Source organism: Sander vitreus, chromosome 24 (genome assembly GCF_031162955.1).
Source record: "Sander vitreus isolate 19-12246 chromosome 24, sanVit1, whole genome shotgun sequence".
Taxonomy (NCBI): Eukaryota; Metazoa; Chordata; class Actinopteri; order Perciformes; family Percidae; genus Sander; species Sander vitreus.
Window position 1 is genome coordinate 1,481,451 of NC_135878.1, and position 24,201 is coordinate 1,505,651.

A 24,201-nucleotide genomic window follows, 5' to 3' on the forward strand; every position below is an offset into this window, starting at 1 on the left:
TTTTTTTTATTTTTTTCAATGTTGCTCAAGGCAATTTATACATTAAAATCTGTGTTTGAAATTCAAACCTTGGCACACTTTTTTTTTTTTTTTTTTTTTTTCTCCCTTGAAGTCTAGTCAATATTTTTTGTTTCACTGCTTCACAGAAAATAAAGAAGAAAATCCAAAGCAAAATCACATGACTATAGAACGTCACAGCCATCCAGCTCTAACTAATTCCAGAAAGAGAAACCTAATACTGTTTAATATGGATTTTAATGTTGATTTAATCCTATCACTTGTGTGGCGCTGGCTAACTACACTAAACCTCATCTGTTATTAGAATATAACTCTCCATCCTCAATTTAGTATTCAACCTGTTTTATTCTCACGGTTTATCTTGCTTTTCCCTATTAAACCATTACCATTAAACGTATTTTTGACGAATTAAGAGTTTGACCTGATGATGGTGCAGAATGACAGGTCAGTTATTAGTGTACATATGATATATTCATCTGATCCTGCTTGCTTACTTTAAAGTATCTCTGTAAGCCTGATTTAGTTTGGGTCAAATTCTGTGAGAAACGGAGTGTGTTCCACGTGTTGTGTTTGTGCCTGCTTCACTCAAACGTGGACTGTTGGAGTCCGCGACCCTGGAATGACTTGGCAGCGACGCCCAGATCCTGACTGGGGTGTCTCTTGTTTCGCCGAGGAGCCTCGATGAGATTTCCCAGCTACTCCTTTTCCTTCCTGTGCACCCTCCAACCCCACCTCCCTGACGCCCCCTCTAAAACACTTAGGAACACTGGGAAGGGATCAAACTGTTGGCCTGAAAAAAAACAATACACAAGGGAAAGTATAGAGTTTTCTCTGTCATCAATGTGATACATTTGCAGGTTACAGTGAGAGTATGCTGTCAGATTCTCTAAGAACACCTGGTATGGTAGCTACTAATCAATGGTTTTGCATGTAAAACTAGTGATTAATTTATTATAAAGATTTAGTAGATTTTTAGCATTTCTAGATGAACATTTTCTCAATTTACATAAAGAATTCTGACTGAATCTTTTGTTCTCAAGATTATACACCATTCGATGTTATAAAAAGTATAAAAGCTCATTGAGGTAGCTCGTTAGCTTGGTTGCTAACGGGACAATACATTCCCACAGTTTATTTCAAAAGATGTGCGTTGTAGAAACATATTGTGTTAAGAATAGAATGTCTTGAACGCCTGGGAATGGCCTCACTCTCTCTTGTCTGGCATGTGTAAGATAAGACAGTTGCAGAAGGAGCTAATTGCTCCTGATAAACATTTGGGACAGAATACAACCAGTATAATATCTAATTGTGACAGCCAGTCTTGAGGCCAGGAGAGGAGGAGAGAACAGGAGTGATTCCAGGGCTTGCGCATATTTCGCTATCTTCACGACAGACAGAATGTCTGAGCTATGACCAACTGATTAGCGGCACAGACACCGTAGCGGAAGGAGGAACCTGGAGAGAATAAAGAGAGAGAGCAGAGAATAGGACGGGACCAGATTCCCAGACAGACTGTTGGCGGTAGGACGAGAAAGAACATGTCTTAAAGGGGGTCTGGTCCTTATGCATGGGTACCTGTTTGTCATGATGCATAAGTTGTATTCTGTTTGCAATATCATTTACTAAAGCTTTGTTGTAATTGAACTGAGTAACTGAATCCTGAGTATTATTTTCTGGTCTACCGGTCAACGAACACAGAACTTAAAAGGGTAGCTTGAGAAGTGACCAAGTGGAGTCAGAAAACGCTGGCTTTTTGCGCCAGAACAGAATTCGGTCAAGTTATTATTCCTTCAGCGTACCGTTGACTCTTCTCCCATAACAGTCTGGAACCCATTCCATAAAGACTCCTAATACTAGTCCGAGTACTTCTTTGAAAAATGAGATTAAATGTTGCTGTACTGTGTGCCCATCTGGGTTGTTGAATACATTTGTACAATGTAGGATTTTCAGACTGAAATTTGAATGGTGGTTCTTCCATAGGCGTAGATTTTGGGGGGGATGCAGGGGATATGTCCCCCCCCCCCCCCAATATTTAGAAGATGTAGATTTTCTTTATCCAGGGGGCTCAAAACATGTACGGAATGTTGTTTGTAAGTTTCTCCCACATGATAATCAAAAAGTGAAATGAATAGAAAATTCAAACACACCAAAGTCAGTTTGATTCTCACACACGTTCACACACACACACACACACACACACACACACACACACACACACACACACACACCCCCACCTCCTCCACCGGCTGATGTCGAAGCTGATCGAAAGGGAAATGGGCCGCTTTAACATCCCACCTTTTCCCAGATCCTGGGAGGAGCATGTGCCTGGTGGCAGGGGACAGAACAATGGCAGGAAACTGGGAGAGGAGCGAGGGAGTTCCTGTTGGCAGGACCATGCTGAAGACGAAAGCAGCTACGCGCCTCGTTCAAGTGGATACTGGCCCGCCGCCCTGGGCTGTAGGAACTGGGCTCTTTAAAACTGTAATAAGCTTATTGTTTGAGATGTTTTTGAAGAGTTTGATTCCAAATGGCTGACGTTTGAAGGGCGGGATGTCTTAGATGTACTGCTGCAGAACAAAGTTGCTTGCAAAGCAAATATAATAACCTTCATCATTATTCCCTAGGTCACTCTCATACCTGTAGTTCATATTTTTGCCTATTATTTCTAGTCCTCCTTTTCAGGCGGTCTTGGTTTCGTTGGTTCCCACCAGAGTTCATCTTCCATACGAGCTTAAATGAACAGAACAGGCAAACTCACCAGAGTCCATCTGAACCCAACCAAGGAATACGTATCAGGTCTTTAAATGATAATCATGGTTTATTAAAACTTGGATAATATTTTCATAGGTATCGGTGCAATGGTAAAAATATTGTCGTCAACAAGTTAGTTTTTGAGTTCTGGGAATGTGGTGCGACCCAAACCCCAGAAATGCTGCTAAAATGTGAGCAATTTAAAACATTTAAATCTCAGATTTTTTTCTGTCCATTTCGATTGCTACTGCAGCTGGGGTGAAAGGTGATGACATCTATGGAGGCCCACAGCTGCAAAGGACCAAAAAAATAAATAAAAGTAGTACGAGCACTGCAACCCTGGCTAGAACTCTGGAAATGAACTCTCCACATGATGTATTCACACTTTCGATCATGACATCCCCTCCAGTAACACCAAAGCAGACAACCAAGTGTTGACATCACTCTGTGATGATCTGCTCAGATAATTCCTAACCCTGTGGCAGCGGTCTGAAAGGAGCGAAGCAGCGAGCGGCAGACTTCCTGCGATCCCACCCAGACCCGGGGTCACATCCATACGGCCGGGCCACATTGCTCACCCCAACCCCTTTAGCCTATACTGTACGCCCTCCACACCCTCAGACACAGCCAAGAACTCATTCCATTGTTCTTAAGAATGAGACATCCCCATGCACAAGTGGTCAGATCCAGATCACGCTATATGGGCCAGATGTGTGTGTGTGTGTGTGTGTGTGTGTGTGTGTGTGTGTGTGTGTGTGTGTGTGTGTGTGTGGTATGTGTCTCTTTGTGCATGGCAGTTTGGTTTAACCAGATAATTTACTGGAAACAGCTGCAGCGTATTGTTTCAAGTTTGAGTCATGCTTCCTTTAAAAAAAGAATATGTTCATCACTAGTTTAAGCAGTGTTTCTGATTAAAGACGTGTTTGTTAAGCTGTGATGCAAAAGATGTTGTTTTTTGTGATGGGTGTAAAGATTCTTCGCTGCACTTTCCCAGAAATCACGAGTAAATCAAACCATGTCACAATTGTAACAATATCTTCTTGCTTTAAAGTATCTAATGGTGTTTGGCTTGGTTAAATGCATCATGCATCAATGTTTTTTTTTAAGGATGCACTCACACTCATGATTAATGGGAAATGTCCTTCTTGCGGGAAGTAAAGGGCCGTTTGAATGTCCGACAAACTCCCCTGAGCTCCACTTTCTCGAGCATGTTGTTCTGTGACATTACATGAGTAATTGCAACATATGAACAAATGATGAAGCAAGCATGCAGCATGTTGGGGCTTTTCTCTAGGTCTTTCAGTTGCTAATACATACAAAAGGTAAAGAGAAAAGTTGTTTTAGGTAAGATGTAGCCCCTTAAGGAAGCTACACACCAGGCCGATAATCGGCCGCTGGACAGTCTGGCGAGGTCAGTGACTCAAGTCTGTTTGGTGTGTTCCGTGCCGTCGTCTGTTGGAGGAGCTGTTGGCCTTTATTTTGGCCGACCTGACATGCTCAGTCGGAGACAGGGCAGTCGGGACTAAGCCTCTCAAAATCTGACGAATATCTTTTAAACTGACCTTTGTCAATCTGAAATGAAGACAGATTCAGCAACTACACGGCCTATTTCTCGCTTAAAATGTTTTCAGAAACACATTTCGGTGAACTATTTTAGTACAATATCAGATCGTAATCTGAATGAGTCGCCATTAATGGCCGAAAATCCAAAATCTGGAAGCAGCAGCCAGACCCATGTGACGCGTTCGTCCAATCAGCTGCCAGTTTTATTTTTTTGGGCAACAATACAGATTAGCGCCACCTGCTGTTATGGAGACATATTACGTCTCGTCGCTTTGGTGTGTTCCGAGGCACTTTTTGGACCAACTTGGCGAGACTGATCAGTCCAACTGCCTTTTCTGCCAACGGTCGGCCATCAGCCCGGCGTATAGCTGCCTTTAGCCATATAGATAGATATTGGTTTGGACCTTAATTCATTTGTGCCATTAGTGTTTTGAGACCTCGGTCCTGCTGCTTTTTAAAATCTGCCTCCTAATCTGTCCCACAGCAGAGAGTGCCTTTAAAAATGGAGGTGTTTAACACTGGCACACAAGTATTTCTCAGCTTAAACTGTTTTATTTATTTAACTTAACTTATAGGGACCGTCAACCTGTCAGGGACTAAGGATGGAAATTAGCCTTTGGCTATACTCCTGCATATTTACATTTTCGAAATGTTCATTAATATACACTGTCCCTTTTTGAAATAAATAAACTTAAACTTAAAGTGAAGCACCTGCTGTGCCGATTCTCCGACCAATCTCCCGCTCCATTGTCCCCTCACTCGCGAACAAGACCCCAAGGTACTTGAACTCCTTCACTTGGGGTAAGGACTCATTCCCTACGTGTTCTCTGGAAATGTCCCTAATACTGTAATTACCCAGAACTGCCACAAACTGGAAATGCATGCAAAACATCGGCTAAATGCTTTAATTTTTAGTAGAAGCGTGCGGAAGTGAAGGCAGTAAACAAGTGTTAGTCATGAGACTGAGGAAGTGTTTGCTACCAGCACACAAGAGCCAGCGGATCAAGAGTTCAATGGCAATGTATTCTTAGAAACAGGAAGCCTGCAATACATCCACTGGTCTGATTTCCACTGAGGTAAATACAGGGAGAGGGGACTGGTGTTGTGATAGTTAAACAACAATCTTTGCTGTGATCTCTCACGTGTACATGCTTCAAGTTGACATCATTTCGATCTCTTTTTTAAAGGAAATGTGTGCCATCAGAAAACCACACAGGATACTATCTCTCAAGATGTTCAAAATTAAAAGTTGTGCTTGTAAAAATGTCAGAAGTTTTTTCAACATGGGAGTGGACAGGCTCATGGTTTCTGCGCTGGCCCATGCAGGGGCGTAGCCATAATTTCCGAAGTGAGGGGGACAGATTGTTCAGGAGGAGGAGTTTTGTTGATTGATCCTCTCCCATTTGTCTCTCAATCTCGCGGATTTATGATTGATGGAAACAGACATTCCCATAAACCGTTCCATGCTGTTTTACTGCCTGCATCTTGCCCAATAGGAGACCTGCTAACATTTTTGACTGGCCACATGGAGGTGGAGCATGTCAGTGAACCAAATATGTGGTACGGAGGCCATTAATATGCAAAAATACATTGATCTTAATTATTGCATATTTCTTTCTTTTTTCAAAGATTTGTTGTGGCATTTTTAGGCCTTTATAAGATAGGACAGCTTTAAACATGAAAGGGGAGAAAGAGAGGGGGAACGACATGCAGCAAAGGACCATGGGTCGAAATCGAACCCGCAACCGCTGCGTCGAGGACTAAGCCTCTGTATATGGGCGCATGCTCTACCAGGTGAGCTTCCCCGCTGTGCCAATTATTGCATATTTCAATCAGTTTTTCTCCCTACATTTTTTGTGTGTAGTTTTATTATATATTATTTTATCAATGCTTATATCTTTATGAGTCGATCAATCAACTGACACAACCTGAGTAACGTGCACGTCGCCCACTTATGGTGCGTTCAAATCAACTCAGGCGTGTTGTGCAGCAAGTGTGGGGGACAGAGGGGACTGACAAGGAAAGTGCAGGGGGACATGTCTTCTGCGTACACTGTGTCCGCTACGCCCTTGGCCCCATGTAATGTTCCCAAAAACCACAGAATCCTTTGTGGATTGAGGTCATGACTATGATAGGCATGCAAGTAGCTCGTAAATATTACGTGCAATGATAAAGCGTCACGCACACATGCTTTTGATCATCAGACAGATGAAAGAAAAGTGGCATGTTAAGTGCTTTTACAGTGTCTCCGTTCAGATTTCGGTGAATAATGCACTGACAGAACAGATATAGCACTTTTTCCTTTGAGACTTCCTAATTGCACCTGGTCACATATACGTTTCTGGACGAGGAACAGACAGCAACACGCCCTGCTTTGTCTGGAAACATTTTCTAAGGTCAGACAAGGAAATCCCACCCTTAATATGTGGGAAAGAAAATACACTTGCATATTTTCTTTCATTTGTCCTTGAGTGGAACAGGAGAAAAGACCTTAAGGAAACAAAACACGACGTCTCTGTTTTTCTGTTTAAAAAAGCTTTTTTTAATTTACAGCATTATTACTTCAGTATAGACAAGCATTTATTGACACAATTATGTTACAAAAATGAAAAAGGGATTCAGACTGTGACTAAAATGATGTTGTGTAACCCCTCCAACATATTAAAACACATATTTGTGTATATATACAACATAATTTTTTAGATTCACTTACTAGCTTTTTGCAGGGTTTTCGACCAATCCCATGGTCTTAGAATATGGTTGAAAGCTCCAGAGAAAGCTGGTAATTGAACTTTGAGTTTAGGATATTTTAGTACAGATATAAAAAAAAAATCTTGTCTAATGCAGCCTGTTTTAATAGGAATGCTATTATTATTGATACTCTGTGTGTTGCAAAAATAATACAGATATCTACAAACCCAAGCTAGACTCGTTTCTTTAAAGAAATAGTTACATTACAAACATTTTGGATGTTAGATAAGAAGAGTGTCTGTAGGGCACATATAGCTACGGTCAACACCTGGATAGCTTAGCATAACATGAAGACCGGAGAATGGAGGGAAACAGCTAGCCTGGCTTTATGCTAAGCTAACCTAACCAGCTGCTGGCAGTGAGTTCCTAACATACACGAGTGTGGTATCAATCTTCTCATCTGACGCTCCACAAGAAAGCTCATTTTCCAAAAAGTGAAACTATTGCTTTAAGAAATGAATGCCACCAAATCATACATTAGAGCCGAGACACCATATAGGCTATTTAACTGTGTCCAGTGTAACTTTACATATAATAAATATCTGACTGTGTCCCCACTATTAAGCACATCCAGATACTGTATTTAGGGTTTCTTTAATAGTAAAATACAATACATGTGACAAACAGAGTTTTTCTTCTATCACTAAAAATCTACTCAGAAATCACTGTAGAAATCATGTCATAAATGTTATAGTACATATAAACATAAATATTCTGTGATACAGAGGAAGACAGTTTAAAGCATTTTAACCGGTTTGATTTAAGGCTTCAGTGTTGCACGTTTAACGGAATAGTTCCACATTTTCGCCGAGCGTTATCCATCTTGCCAGGCTAGCTGTTTCCCCCCGTTTTTTTTTCTCTTCCTCCCTGTCTTTATGCTAAGCTAAGCTAACCATCTCCTTGCTTCATATTGAACACACAAGTGGTATTGATCTTCTCATATGACTCTCAGCAAAGAAGGGAATACGTGTATTTCCTGTTTTTGGAGGGCTGAAACCAGCAGCTCATCACTTGTCAGGAAAGTTCCCTACTATCTCAAACCGGAGGAGACGGACTTCATCTTATCAGTGAATCCACAAGAGTCAGTTCCTGCTGAACTTGTTTCCTGGACACTCAAATCTTTAGGGAATTCATCTAAAACATTTAACCACTACTACTAATTAACCAGCTGCAGTTTTCTGGACTTAAAAAATGTAATATAAGTAATATACACTGACGTGTTTCTATCTGAAAAAATATACAAAGTACACTAAAGGCTTCATATTTTGTGCCTTGATATTTAACATATTCATACACACATGTATATGTACAAACACATGCACTCATGCAGTCATATTTTTACTTTGTAACTCTCACAATATCTCCAGCATTTTGGAATTATCAGATATAAAGCATGAAAAGCAGTGAGCCTAACGGAGCATTAACATGACGTGATAAGACGATGTAGGCTGTTTGTGACCTCATTGGTTGTTTTGAACTTAACTAAAGGAAATAATACATAAATAATAAACTCTCCTCACCCTATATTCTGAGTTTAATTCCAAAGTTGAAGCAGGAATGACTTTTAGCAAAGCAAGCTAGCTGATTGTTTCTTCTTCTTTTTTTGTGCACTACTTTTCACCACAGACATCATGATACTTTGTTATTTCGCTTTCTTAAAGGCACACAGTGCACACCTTTCCATTTCCTTCTTTGCTATTCGAGCTTGCCATTAGGCTAACTCCCAGCAGCTACATGGCTCTGGCTCTGCCCATTGATGTTATGATGATGAAGAGTTATGTGCCTATAAATAAAACCTGAAATGCTTTTTAAAGATTTCAAGACAAGGCTGTTTTATGCATATACTTTCCACAACACCCTTACCAATAACTACCCATTTCTAAATTGCATTAATATCCTCAAAATGCCCAGAAAAAAACTCTCTCTTTGCAAGATTGTAGCAGTCAGCTCAACAGAACAGCTTGCTGTTCACCGAGGTCTCTTCAAGTTTATTCCACGCGATGCAAAAAACAAAAAGCATTAATAATTCCTTGTGTTAATGCTTTACAGTGTTGGTTGATACATGGCCTCTTCCTTCTGTCCAGCAACAGCCCCTCTGAATATTCAAGGGACGTAAATAATTACAAAGGGACTGTTTCTTTGGCCTCAAGCTCATTCTGTTCTGGTAATAATCATGTGAAAATAGTTTAAAAGAAAAAGTAAAACATGTGAGTTTTTTGTGGCTAGGAGATGGAGAAAAAAATGTCAAAGAAGAACAAAGTTTGTACTCAGTTGCCATGAACAGTAGTAAAACTCCAAGAAGACATCAATCTTGGTAACATCTTGGGAGAAGTCAAAGAATCTATAGTGCCAGCTTCACACAAAATGGCTGTCCGATCTGAAGATGTCTGAGTAGCTCTTGCCGTTCATGTGCTCAGTGTGGCTTTCGATGCTGTAGCAGCGGTGGACCTCTGTGAGCGATGACGCCACGTAGGAGGCAGAGCGGAAAAAGTCGGCGTTGGCAAACGTGCCGGCGAACTGCATCCGCTGCTGGTTCCAGTTTCTCCGCAGAACACTCTGGACCTGCAGGAAGAGACACAAAGAGGATGTAAGCAGGGACAATTCCAGGATTTTTTTTATGTGGCACAGGGACCAATAATCAGTCAGGGAGGGCCCGGGGGGGAACCCTTGGTCCCAGTCCGTCCCTATCTTGAGAAGTTAAGAATTGGTAGCCTAATGATTTAAAAACCCGTAAATAGGTCGCAAATTCAAAATCTAAGCTTTAAATATGAGATGTTGTTAGTCATAAAATGCTGACTCATTACTCACCTCCCCATTGAAGAAGCAGAATATTGTAGAAACCAAGAGACCCTGCATGAGAAAAACAAAGTTTCTTGAGAGAAATACACAAGATCGGAAATCCCTTAAGCTCAAACAGCTGTCACATGTTCATGCTCTTATTCTAGAAATATTTGTAATTGTAAATCACAAACTTATTATTTGACAGTTATGCAACACGTCTGTTCCTACAGCAGAGCTTTTAATCTCATGTACTAGGGATTGTTTTGGAGTGAAAGCATTTTTGGCAATGTTTTTGTGCAGCGGAACAATTCTTTATCGTCAGTTTTGGATAACTCATACGTATGCACTGACCTGGTAGTGCATGAGGATTTCCATGACGTACAGGTAGATCTCAGAGACCCAGTGATCCTGGGGCTTGTAGGGCAGCAGGACAAACTGGATGCCGAGCAGAGGGATGAGGATGAGGGTGGCTCTCACCGCCCTCATGTAGAGGCTGGACTCGGCCTGGTGCGTCACTCTCAGCTTGGTGATCAGAACCCGAACAATGTTCAGCAGGAAGAACAGATTCACCTGGAATCAAAGATGACATTACATTACATACAGAGACACAAGGAAATGCCTGTATTAGAATAAACTTTGACACATCACTTTTATGATGACCAGACTGAAAACAAGCAAGAAGTGAATGTATTTATTAGTAGGATAACCCCTTGAGATGAATCATCTCATTTTCGAGGGGGTCCTAGGTCCTGAAGTCCTGGCCAAGCACCAATTCAATTCAATTTAATTGTCATTGACACAATGTGCAGCCACATACTGTATGTAGTGAAATGTAGGTCAATGCTTTCCAACAAACAGTGCACATATACAGTATAAAGAATATACAGTATACAGATAAAACAACAAACATATTATTTACATTTACACAAATTACATTATATTATAAACATGTGCACATTTTTGTAAATGTACTTGTGCAAATTGCGTAGTATATATTAAAGAGCAGTAACAGGAGGAGGAAGGGGCAGAGGGGAGGGATCTGGGTGAGATCTGGATGGGTAAGAGAGTCATGGATGTGAGCGTGTGTGCATGTATGCAGTAGGGTTTAGAGGAGGGGGGGGGGCAGGGAAGTAAGGGGCTCAGTGCTTACCACCAAAGCAGCGCAGATGGGGCCGTGGATAATGTACAGCAAGGAAGTATCCGAGCTGACCCAACATCTATGAATGCATGAATCAGATCATCATGTTATACAGTATATGGAAACTGGAGCTGCAAAGATTAAACCATTAGTTGTCAACTATTAAATCAATTGCCAACTATTTTGATAATCAATTAATCGGTTTGAGTTATTTTTTTTATGAAACAAAAAGTCAAATTCTGAATTCAGCTTGTTAAATGTGAATGTGTTCTAGTTTCTTCTCTCCTCTGTGACAGTAAACTGAATATCTTTGAGTTGTGGATGAAACAAGACATCTGAGGACATCTTGGGCTTTAGGAAACACTGATCCACATTTCTCACCATTTTCTGACATTTTATAAACCAAACAACTAATCCATTAATCGAGAAAAGATCCAACAGAAAAGAATCGACATTGAAAATAATCGTTGAAATAATAGTTGCAGTCCCGTCGAAAAAACATGACTGAAGTACAATGATATTTAGAAATGGCCATGATGGAGACTCACCTGTCATTGTAGTAGCAGTGGCGTGCTATTGAATGTATCACCGTGGGCACGAGTGGAAAACCTGCAAAATCAAATTAGAACATGAATGACATTTGAGTGAAATGTGCATAATGAAATATTTACATGCACAAGTCCTCCTTACTTACCCCAGCCCAGCAGGTAATACCACATGAGATGTTGTTTTTCTGCAAACACTGCCACAACGATCAGAGTGTGCAGGTAGATGCCCTCGCAGAGCATCCAGAAGTAGTTACAGCTCAGCAGATACAGGTGGATGAACATGACCAGTTTGCAGCTTGCCTAGAAGGGAAAAAGCAATATGAGTCATCGTGGTTTTACTGAAAACGGAAATGCCAAGCAATATGTGGTTTAATGCAGGGGTCTTTAACATCTTTTAAGCCAAGGACCACTTAACTAAGAGAGACGGAGCAGGGACCCCCTACTGCATATATTGTATAAAATTAAGTTGCATATTAAACTGAGCCAACAATAACGTGTGGGCTGCCTAAAGCCTTTATACATACCTTTATAGTGCATAGAATTATACGCTATTAAAATAATAATTATTGTTTTAATGTTGAACATACATGTGGCACAGTGAATCCTTAGGATGAACTGTATTTGTGGATGGCTACTCATGGCTGATATGCTGGATTCCTGCTAAGACATTAACATTTTTGAAAAAAACTTTCAAATAATTACCAATAATTTGGCAGACCCCCTGCAGTAATTCTATGGACCCCCTGTTGAAGATCTCTGGTTTAATGGAAAAAGAAGTCAAACCACTCACAGAATCGTTATACGCGTGTCCCTGTTTCGTTACCACTGTTGTAAGCCAGACAACGGTGATGATGGAGTTCAGCACAAATGAGAAGAAGAGGTTTTTGTGGAGCGTTATCCTCTGGCAGCTCAGACTCCTGAGGGCAGTGGAAGAGGAGACACATAGGCATTCACATATTTCATCAGCTTCAATGATCCTGGATCTTTTAGGTAGGCCTACAGTACAGCTCTTAAAAGTATCCTTAAATTGAAAAGTGGCAATAAATCATTTTACCCACTCAGATGCTTTCCATATACATTACATTAAAAGGCAATTGGCTTAAGTGCATTTACCAAAAAATAGGGAAATTAAGAAAGCTTACTTACTTAAAATGGAAGAATATTCCCAGTGATATGAGCAATGAGACCAGCGACAGGCCGTGACCAATCATGACCAAGTAGAAGTGAGTCATTGCCGCCTGCTAGAAAATAAAATTAATACAACTTCACAGCCAAAGCTTCTTCATATATTTATTATATTGTCTTTATTCCTGCTTACTGTCCCATGATGTGTCGTGTTGGCTTGGCAGTTCGTGAAGTTTGTCCATGTCCTGTTGCTCTCGGGGTGGCGTCCCCACTCGCCTGTCTCTGAGCACACTTTGGACGCCATCGCTGTCGACAAATTTGCAACCACAAGTTTGTGTATGGATGGAACAAATGAGATACAGCATGCTAAATGTCCAGTTTGACATCTTTTTTTTGTTTTATTTACCATGAGGATCAAAATTTCGAAAGTAGTCGGGACAGCCCTGCTCTGTCGGTCCGGCTTCAGTTTCGTCCCAGCACAGCCACCCATCCCATGTTGCGTTGCACACGGGCCCTGCTGACCACAAAGGACACGCAGTGATGTGTTAGTCAGTGTTGGAGTCAAGTCACCAACTGTCGAGTCAGAGTCTCAAGTCCCCAGTATTCGAGTCCAAGTCTGAGTCACCAAAGAAAAGTCTGAGTCAAGTCGAGTCTGAGTCGAGTCACCATTACCTGAGTTTGAGTCCGAGTCGAGTCACAAGTATAGAAAAAAGTGACTCAAGCTGGACTTGAGTCCGAGTCTAGGACTCGAGTACTCCATCACTGCCTATTACACATAAAAGTAGCAGAAACTTCATCCAACTTAAGAGTCCGATTTCATAAATCCTCGAGTCCAAGTCGAGTCACGAGTCCAGACAATAGTGACTCGAATACTTGAGTACTCCATCACTCATTGGAGTGACTTAAAATTGAAAATAGTAACACCAGAATCCACTTTTTAAAATCATCACCTCACCTAATGTTTTTGTTTTGCGGTGCGACTTTTTCAAAATCTTCTGGAAACATTCGTACTGGGCCGTGGCAATTTGGTTCCGTGTCGACTGATGTTCTCCCTGATGGTTCAGATGCTCCTGGTAATCATCTTCAAGACTTGCCACCAGATGCAGCTTAAAAGAGATTCAGGAAGCAAACACACACAAATACACACATATGCAGAAATTAGAGAGCATCTGTCAAGCAAGCGCTAGTAAACAAGAATTTTAGTAGATAAAATACATGAAATAGATAATTTTACTACATCACAAGCGAAAGTATAATTTCTTCTGGAGCTCTAGGGAAGCTAAAATCTCTCAAGTTGCATTATAGGAAGTGTAGGATGAAGTTTGACCCATATCAGGACCTAAAGGTACATCTCAGCCTCTGCTGCTTCAATTTTGGCCATTCTTCTTTTAATCTGTCTCTCACAAGTCCCTCAACTTTACGGAAGTACAATACTAAATCACTGGAGTACGCCTTTTAGGGAATGCATCAGGAAGATTAGAGAATAAAGCCAATCAAATAAAGAATTGTGAATGACAGCAAGGCACTGATGCTTTTCAGAAGCATATAACTTTAGTTAGTATTCTAAAAACCCATTCATTATTAATTTGTTAATTAGACAGATTATACACAGGGGATCATATTTGATCTAATGTCACCAATGCATGGCCAAAATACATGAAATACAGAAACCCTAACAACTAAAGAAATACGTTTAAGACAATCATGTGAAGGTGACACATTTAGCAGAAAACTGTGTATTATCAGGCGACAGCACAGTTCAGATACAACAGCTACCTTATTGAGAGCGCACATGACCAGGAGATACATGAAGCCGCTAAGGTCCATCTGTGCTCTGGTCACCGTGGGGGTTCTGAGGAACGTTTGTAACTGAGAAAAGGAAAGCATATTAGAGTTTGTAATCTGTAATCTGTTTCTGTACAAGAAGACAATAGACACACACACACAATGATGTGACCTTTTCTCTATTCAGAAGTCATGTAAACAATACTAACAGTACAACTCTCCAACATGTTTTTAATTTGCAAAGGCAGGTCTCCCCTTTTTGGATGTTAGGGTTGTGAATTTGGCCTTTAGCTTCCTCTGTTCCCCACAGCTTCCTTCCTGCATGCTTATTATGCATGTTGAGCAAGTTTGACTAAGGTTTAGCCAACAAAAAGCAATGTGGCAAATGAAGTAAGAGCATGTGCTGCAAACTGACACACAGATGTTTTCATCAGCTAACTAAATTTATCATACGCTGATCCAAATGTTGGGTGGTGTGACAGTGGAAACGATGACAGTTCTAATGGTGGTAAAAAATAGTAAAAGCAGTGACAGTAGTAGTGATAGAGGTTGTGTTGGCACGAGCATCTGTCAGTGTTTGAATCGAAGCGTATTGGACCATTTTCTAGTCACAGAAAACCGTCCCTGTCACTCTTCATCTCATTTAGTTGCTGCAAAGAATATAAAATCAAGATCAATTGTTTTATTTTGGGGAAAATGTGTTATTCATAATTAGCTACGCCCTTGCCAACCACTGTTATTAAAAAAGGAATATGGCAGTGATGGTGGTGAGTAAATATGTATGGTGTTCTTGGTTTACAAGAACAAGATCATTTGGTATATGTTTTCAAAGGGTAAATGTTTTAAGATATAATATTTATTAGGGTATCTGATGTTGTTTTAATAGATATTAAGTGTACACCAGGAACCTATGTCCACAACATTTAAAACGTAAGGTAGTTTGTGACACCCGTCCCTATAGCTCTATATACAAAAACACCCAACTTGTCATTCACTTTTTGTCGTATTTTGTCTAAATTATGCTGGCTTAGTTTTATTTTTTCATCTTTTTTCCTTTGTGTTGTTGTTCGTCTGTTGTGGAAGCTACTTGGCCTCTCCTGCCGATGTTTTCTTATCTCATTATCTAGATTTTAGGCAGTCTGCAGTCTGCAAATAAAATACAAGAAACACTCAACAAGTAAACACTACCTAACAACACAAAATACAGTGAAACATTAGGATACTATTTATGCATGCATTTAACATTTTTAAATGAAGTTAACAAATTTTGTTTTACAATAACACTTTTCCCAAATCAAGTGCTTTTCATTTGAAATAAGACAGACCAACAAATCTTTTTTTAATTTCCAACTCCCCCGACTGCTAATCCAGGAAATCTTTGTCAGTTTCTAAGATTAATATCTTCTTGAACACACCCAAAGACATACTGTTTATCTCTCTAATGGCCTACAAAGACACTCAATAACTGACAGTGAAGTAACTCCCTTATTGTGTGAGCCATCTGTACCAGAACATGAGGACTTTCACAATGCTCCATGTGAAGTACCGTAAATGAGGGAATCCCATTTCAGAAACACCATTTGATATAACCTTAATATGTTGTGTTTAAATGTGAGAATGTCATCCAGAGAGGGGTTGACTCTTCCGTTACACACCAAGTAGCCTTCTCTAATCTCTACTCATGTGTTTCCTCACATTTTCCCCTGCCAACAGCAAATTGAAGAGGTAAAGTTTGTACTTTTTTGGTATTGTTTCTCTACCCATTAACACTTTAATGTGAATGTGTGTATCCCTGTTTTCCACGGGGCCTGCAACGTAAATCCTAAAGTGTAACATTTCGCAGTTCAATGGGACATTTAACCTGTTTTCAGCACTGTAAACACAGTGCTTGAACAGTAACCACACAACAGTCTGTCTACATGCTGAAAAACTGTAACCATTAAAGAAACGTACCTTTGCAGGAGCAGAATCTTTTTCTGTAAAAAAACACAGTGTTTGCCACCTCTTGAAGAGTAATCCTTCAGTCTGAGAGTTTATCTTTTACAGGAAAAAAAAGACAACTGTTTTCGAGATTTCTTTAAGAGTAGTCCGTCACCGTGTGTGTTTCGCAGCAGAGGCAGAGGCAACACTGAGCTGATAAGAACTGACTAGGGTTGTGAATGACATCATGCTTGCTTTTTGTGGAGGCTGACAGAGGGACATCCCTACAGCGTATTGAGCAATACAAAGTGTTAATATAATTGATCACCATTACACTGCATCATTTATATTATGTATGATGTATCATTTCTGATGTAAAGGGGATGTCCTGGCTGTCAACAGGTCAATCTTTAGGGTCTGATTTTTGTCATGAGTAACTAATGAAATTACTTTATTGCATAGAGCAGTGGTTACCAAACTTTTTCACATCAAGGACCCCTGAACTGACACAAATTACACCATGGACCCCCATTTGATTAGGTTTTGTTCCATGGTCCCCCATCGGATTGAATGTTTTACTTTTAGATGTTTTATTACAAAAAGTGTGTGAAACCCATGACCAATATAGTCATACATTCTGTCATTGTGTTACTTATGGATGGAATTATAGTGAAAATAAATTATTCATGTGCCATCTGCTACTCAATGTGTCTACATAGGCCTTGCTTGTTTTTTAGAGATTCTTTTGGCTGTTACGGTGACGAATACTATTGCAAATGGGGAATATTTATTTTACATGGAAAAAAGATTACTAATAATCCTATTAGGTCAACAAGTTCTTAGAAAGAGTCCCGGACTCATGGACTTCAAAGATTATAGGCTGTCTGTTAAATGTATTAGACATATACAATGTATTAATTAATAAAAAATAAAAAATAAAGAGATCATTTTCACTACATAACTGCTTTGAATCCGGAAGCACAAAACTGACCAATCAGAAAGAAGGTTTCTATTCCTTAGCAACGGCGCCCTCTGTAGGTGAAATCCTCCTCCTTGGCAACAGCCAGGTTGGTTACCATGACCACGGCGTTTATGTACCTTGCTCTGAAAGTTTTTATTTTCTCCCCCCCTTGCTCTGCAAAGTAACTACGGTAAGTTTCGGCTTATTTTTGGGAACTTATCGACAAATGAGTACTTTTTGAGATGTGTCCCCATCCTGAGGTAAGTTTATCATTTAAAAGTAAAGAGTTACAGTTTGTTAGTTTAGTTTCTTCAACGGAAATAGACCGGAAGTAACGTTAGTGGTCAAAAGGTGTATGTAAATTAGCATAATGTTAATTAAGTTAGTTAATGTTAAGCTAACTGTCGTTTCGATATCTAAAATGGGATAACGTGTGCCTGTGTGATAGCTGAGAGTTCCGACCTACTTCCAGGTACAGTCATATTCAGTATTTAAAGATTTGAAGTCATACAAGATTTGAAGTATAACTATTGTAATGTTTACTTTGCTAACATTAGCTAGCTAGCTAACGTTGTCACCGGGTAGTGACAAACGTCAACGTTATCGTTACCTAAAAAAACCTTCTCGTGTGTAACGCTATCTGTGAAAAGCCAAATGCAATGTGTTTCCTGGGGGTAATCCCGAAAGTCTTTGCTTAAGTACAAGTATAGCCTTGGGCTTTGCATGTAAACATTTGTACACAGTGAACTGTAAGGTAGGCATGAAGATAAATAGAAACTTGAGATTTTAAGATGTAGATCTGCAGTACTAACGCTAAGCCAAGACTCAAAACAATCATTGCTACAGGGTAGATTGACTGACTGATTAATATCTTTATTCTGCAGCAGCAGGATGTTTAGGAAGACTGTCTGGAGGAACACAGTCAGTGATGCAGTGAGTTTCCACCAAGACCAAGCCCTCAACACCACCATATTTCTCCTGACCTCCTTCGGCCCAACAGGGTTTCTGCTCAGAGAGGAGGGAGAGGCTAGAAACTTCAAGGTGAATGAATATGTGTTTCAGGATGCATATTGCTCAAACTCCACAAACCATGTTTGTATTCTTACTCCAGTCGTGCTCATGTTTCATGCTCAGGTGTGCTTGGGTGACCCACATACGTGCACTTGCCCTGTGTTCACCAGGGAGCAGGAGCCATGCAAACACATCTGCTGGTATCAATAACACACACACAAATCAACACACCTCAAGGTTTTAGTCAGTAATATTTCCCAAGGTCCCTATTTTATTTTGTATACATGTAGCATTGTGAGGGGAACTGATGATTCTATTTAGACTGGGTAGCATGTAAAACAGTTTAGGAAGAAAGCTTATCCTTAAAATGTCTTGCAGTTGATGAAAAACAAGTAGTTGTTTTTGAAAACCATTGTATTTTAACGTTTTTGCGGAACCTAATAACTGGGATTGGGTATTTGAAACTTTTTGGCCACATACCAAACTGTGTCTGTAGTACAAAGTATAAAACTGTAAAATAAGTTGGATTCTTAGCATTGGTTACTTTTTTGATTAGATATCGCCTTATTTGAATCAAATTTTGTTACTTTATTTAATATCTTTTATGTAGGCAATATTCTGGGGTGGCTGTTTTCTTAAATCATATTTTGAATGTTTGGCTTATTTTCTTAAAGTAGTGTTTTTTTCTAAAAGATATTTTAAAAATGATGATATCCAGACAGAATATGAGATACTAATGACTGAATTCATGTGTAAATATCAGTGATATTCACTTTCATCATATGAGCACTGCTAACTATAATGACCCTAATCTTTATCGTTACAGGGTTTTACTGCGGAAATTCAGACTACCCAGAGAACATGAATGTAAGTTGTTTTGATGAATTGTTAATTTCTTATTACACTGATTGCATAATACTGCACCTTTCAATTCAGTTACATTGTTAAAATGTTTGATTTGATTGGTTCATGACACTTATAAACCCCTATTCCACCTAACATTTAACAATTCCTTCTGAACCTGTAGTATATGTTGACCCACCATTGTACATGTGCTCCTGTTGACATGCAACGTTAAAAATAAACTCTGCTCTAGATTCATTTCAGCATGGACTTGTGGAGAGACAGATCTTGGAGGTGCTCCATGGTTTACACCAAACCAAAGACCACCGGACGGAAAATGATTCTTCTGCTGCTGCTGGGACCTCGAGCCAGCCATCCACTGGCCAGGAGGCTGGAAGTGTCTGCCGGAAAGTGATCCAATCCCAGGATGTGTGTCCTATCTGTCAAGAAGAGCTGCTGGAGAAAAAACTGCCCGTGTCTTACTGCAGGTGTGTAGGCTGCTGTGTGGGTCGTTATTATTTTAGTACAGTCATGTTTCAGAATAATGTAAGCTGTTCCAGTCAACTTTTGTTGCACTACTGGCCAGAACATGACCCCATAAAGCATTATCAGTCCCAAAACAGCACATCCAGCTGTTGACATACAGAATGTTTAGCGGAAACCACCAGCACAGATTTTCGGATGTTATAAAATTAGATTCAATCTCTCCTGATATTCACAGAAGAGGACGTTTCATTCAAACACAAAGAGGTGATGTGGAAAATGTTACTTGCATTATTGTGCTAACAGATGTTCTGCACTCTCATGTGCCAACCCTGTCTCTCCCAGGTTCGGTTGTGGCAACAACATCCACATCTCTTGCATGAAGGTGTGGGCGGATCACCAGAAACTTTTAGACAGTGAAGAAACCGTGAAGTGCCCTCTGTGCAGGGAGGACTTCAGCTCCTTGAAGTTGCTCCAGGAGCAGGTGAAAAACGCAGTGAAGCTCTTCACTGCTGCTGAGAAAGAGAAGCCAGACAGACACCTGGGAGTCTTCTGCCACAGCTGCCGGGTCGGCCCTGTCACTGGCAGGTGTTTTAAGTAAGCAAGTGGCAGTCATAAACCGTCGTTTAATCACAGTATTCCCAGTATGGCAATTGGCAGTCTGCCGAAATGAGCATATGATAGTATATTTTAGATTTTGTGTTGCTGGATCAATTCACTAAACTGTAATTTCCTAGTCATAATGTGTCATGCCAAGTCTTCTTGAATCCCTGTTATCATCTTTTCAGATGCACAGTCTGCAGGTACTTCTATCTATGTGAGGACTGCTCAAAGAAGGGCTGCCACCCACAGCATCCATTTGCGTCACGAAAAGTAAGCTATTTGGACTCAACTTTGAAACAATACTCCTGCTGCATTGGCTAATCTCCCACCTCACAATGATTCAGATAACATTTAACTTTGCAGTGGTCTTAAAGCCACACATCGCAGTAATATACTACAAACACCTGATGAAACAAGCAGTTGTCAAGTGAATTGTCATATTTGTTGGTTGTGAGAGGTTTTAATGAACAAGAATGTCTGATAGTATAACTGCCACAATAAGGGGCTAATTAAATGCACCTGAAGAAAATAAAAACTCTCACCAAACCTCAAACAGAAAAGGAGAGAAAAGTGGCACCTTGTGGCCGAGAACCCCAGTGATGAACCGAGGGGAGCGACCTCTCACCTGCCGAATGACAGGTGAGTTATTGAATACATCCAGAAAATGTATTCTGTCTTTTGTAGATTAAGATGGACAGATTCACTCTGAACCCTGATGGCTTCCTGAGGATAATATAAAGTTATAAGATATAAAGTGTCCACACATCTAATTGCCGAGTCCCAAAGCTGTTGTTAAATACCTCAGACTTGTGACCACATTGGCAGTGACTTTGCAGTTTATAATAATATTGCTGAAACAAAAAAATGGTTGCTATTTACTCATGATATGCTAATTTCTGCTCACTCTTTCCCATCTCGCTACTCAGCATAATCCCTCTAGCTGCAGACCCTTTACCGGAAAATGTGTTGGGGTGTCTACCTACAGTCAGGGTGAGCTCGGGGTCCCGGCTCCTGGATGTGGGACAGCAGTGTCGGATCTGTCTGCTGGATTTCAGCCTGGGCCAACGTGTCCGAACTCTGCCCTGCCATCACAAGGTAAAACTTTTCACTGTGTGCTCGCATTATCTTCACGTCTGTATACTACAAAGTATTTAAAATCATATCAACTCACATTTATGTTCATCACACTGTTACAGATTCTGTTTTGGTACACCAAAAAAAAGTGGGCAAAGCTCAATACTAAATCAGAGGAAATTGAAATATAACTGTTAGTGAACATTGATTGTGACTTCCCTTTATTCTGAATCTGTGAGGTGCGTAAAGTTACTTAAAGCATATCAGAACCCAGTCTGCTGAGACTATGAAATATAAAACTATATAATCATAATGATTTAAACAAATGTAATGCAAAAAAATTCACAGAGTCCCTTCCTCTCTCCCTCCTCGCATGTTCACACCCTTCAGTTCCACACCGACTGTGTGGATGGGATCCTGCGGAAATCAAACTCCTGCCCCTTGGATGGATATGTCATTTATAACCCTTTGACTTGGACAACCAGTGAAAGGAAGACCTCCCCTAAGTTGGCCTCCTGCCTTTCCAGTGACTGTGCCAAACGACCAGAAAATAACTTAAAGGACCTTTTTATTCCAGGAGTGGCCCTGCGGGACAGGAACACTAAAGTCACTCCCTCACACGGTTCTCTGAACTTAGAGGTGCTAACAGGTTCTTCAGTAACTTTAAACACCCCACAAAAGTTAATAACTGACCGTTTTCAAGGCTTGTGCGTAGATACAGCCACTGTGAAAGAAGGAGAAAGAGAGTTGCAGAGAAAACAAACTCCTGTTAATCCTGAAAGCGGCTCATCTTTTGATCACCAAAGTAAATCTGACTCAAAGGCACATTTCTTAAAAAAGACAGCGACAGAACACAGCCCTGCTTCACCTGCAGTGACAAAAATCAGAGCGCAACCCCAGTTGAACCTTTTTGTAGGTTTGCAGAGACCTGAGTCAGACCACACAGCTACTGTGGCCTCTTCTGCCAGGCGACCTAGACTGCAACCCAAGAGGACAGGCACGCTAACCATCAAAGAAACAAACAACAGACTCATTTCAGAGCTAACAATGACTGGAGTTTTAATAAACACACAGCAACAGAAGAAGACTTAACTTTACTGTTAATGCAGTGAAATAAATCAAAAAGTATGTGTAACCCTTTATAAAGTAACATGTAAATCTGAAATATATTTGAAATGTAGTGTTTGTATCATTTTGCTGAAATCTATTTTATACATAATTAAATATGTACTTCACAGTTGGAGAAAAAAAAAAGACAAAAGCTTTTGAACAATAAATGGTATCAAGTAAGTTTATTAATTTAGTGCACAAAAAGGCAAGACTAATAACACTACCATAATTACAGAGGTAAACACAAGAGGTGCTCATTTTGGAAGAAACTAAATCCCCATGAGGTTCAATGTCTAGACACAAAAGGAGCACACTATAGAACACATTAAAATCAATACAAATACATTCAGCGAGATCACTTTAAAACAGGAGTGGCAGTAGGTTTGATTTACTCGTCAAGAATTGTCAGCACAAAGTTTTCACAAACTACTCCTCGTGTTGCTGTGTAAGCTGGGGTGTGCTGTGTTTTCAAGCTGATGACTAGCAGGAGAAAGTACTTCCATTTGTAAGCATACTGAATGATTAAGTGCTCAACTTGTTGCTACATTTAACAATTACAAAGCTCAGGCTTGTTTTACACTCCCTTTTTAAAAGGCTCGCTCTTTAGGCTAACTTTTAAAAAAAAAATCATATCGATAACGTGTCGAATATGACTTTGGTTCAAAAACCTTGTCATTCATCCATTCACTGGAACACACTGATGCACCTCTCAGACTTTTAGCTGAGAGAAAAACGGCACAAAATAATTGAAATCACAGCCACATAATACATAAAATGTTGCTTTAGTATATACATACAAAAGAACACATGAATGTGTGAATATACATACAAACTCAATATGGAAAACTTTTACAGTATGACGGAAGACTTGTCGCTGCAAAGTTCCATTTTAAATTTGAATTCATGGTAAATATTGCTAGTAAAACAGTTTTGTGGTATTCGTGGTAAACATTTTGCCAAACCTTATCATTGATGGCCAATGATGTCAGTGTTCAGTATGCTGTTGTAGTATTTACACTCAAAGTTGAATATGTTACTGGGAATGCTGTGTGCCAGTGGAACAAATGGGCACATATTAAAGTGAAGTGTGCTTTATGTTAGAGGACAGATGTAAAAGGCAGGCGTACCTGTGACTTTGTTGTACTGCTGTACACTTATTTGTTTTGAATCGGTTAAACCAAAGTATCCTATGGTCACGAAGTAAATCTATTTTTGTCAAAAGTAAGAATACAGGTTGTGAAAGTAAAACTCCAAGGCACCGAATTAATGCTGTGAATAAAATAATTACAAGGGCTTATACTTTGTTATTATATGAGGAGGGGGCTAAGCAGAAGGTGTTGATCTCCTTAACTTAACATAGCCAATGTAATGTAATGTAATGTAATTGTATGTAGGCAATCTGAGCCATTACTGGGCTTCTAGATGGTGTGTTTTTTAAATATTGGCCCATAATCATAGTGTAAAAGTCCTGGGGTATTATTGTTGTTGTAGTAGTTACAGTTGGCAGCACAACACCGAGTCTCCTTCCAAGACTAGACAATGAAATAAACCATTCAGTCCCCAAGTAATATAACCGTTACGATGACGTAATGTTAGCTCTACAGTGAAATGCAAAAACTATTTCCATACACACAAGGAAACATTCATTTTCATGCATTCTAAAATAATCGTAGGCTTAAAACCTTGAATATCAGGTATGTAAATGGCAGCTTAGCTTTACAATGTACATCAGTGTT

At 40.0% G+C, this 24,201-nt stretch overlaps 2 protein-coding genes across 5 annotated transcripts; one reads left to right on the top strand and one right to left on the bottom strand.

Moving 5' to 3' along the window:
* Positions 1-7,660: 7,660 nt before the first annotated feature.
* LOC144512869 (calcitonin gene-related peptide type 1 receptor-like) lies at positions 7,661-16,598 on the bottom strand. Of its 4 annotated transcripts, none has more exons than XM_078243830.1 (13): positions 16,414-16,598; positions 14,452-14,544; positions 13,631-13,781; positions 13,082-13,189; positions 12,869-12,981; positions 12,697-12,788; positions 12,341-12,467; positions 11,697-11,850; positions 11,551-11,611; positions 11,015-11,081; positions 10,216-10,434; positions 9,892-9,933; positions 7,661-9,645 (listed from the first exon to the last, which is right to left on the bottom strand). In XM_078243830.1, exons 2-13 carry the CDS (start codon positions 14,500-14,502, stop codon positions 9,439-9,441), a joined length of 1,392 nt encoding a protein of 463 aa, XP_078099956.1. In that variant the 5' UTR covers positions 14,503-14,544; positions 16,414-16,598; the 3' UTR covers positions 7,661-9,438. The 4 variants fall into 4 exon arrangements, with proteins under 4 accessions (XP_078099956.1, XP_078099954.1, XP_078099955.1 ...); XM_078243828.1 differs by having other exon boundaries at positions 12,697-12,791; XM_078243829.1 differs by having other exon boundaries at positions 13,082-13,192.
* A 1,633-nt stretch (positions 16,599-18,231) lies between these two features.
* On the top strand, positions 18,232-24,000 carry zswim2 (zinc finger, SWIM-type containing 2). The gene is made up of 9 exons (XM_078244052.1): positions 18,232-18,382; positions 18,476-18,552; positions 19,179-19,219; positions 19,449-19,683; positions 20,024-20,275; positions 20,467-20,551; positions 20,838-20,920; positions 21,208-21,376; positions 21,746-24,000. Exons 1-9 carry the CDS (start codon positions 18,233-18,235, stop codon positions 22,445-22,447), a joined length of 1,794 nt encoding a protein of 597 aa, XP_078100178.1. The 5' UTR covers position 18,232; the 3' UTR covers positions 22,448-24,000.
* The last annotated feature ends 201 nt before the right edge of the window (positions 24,001-24,201 follow it).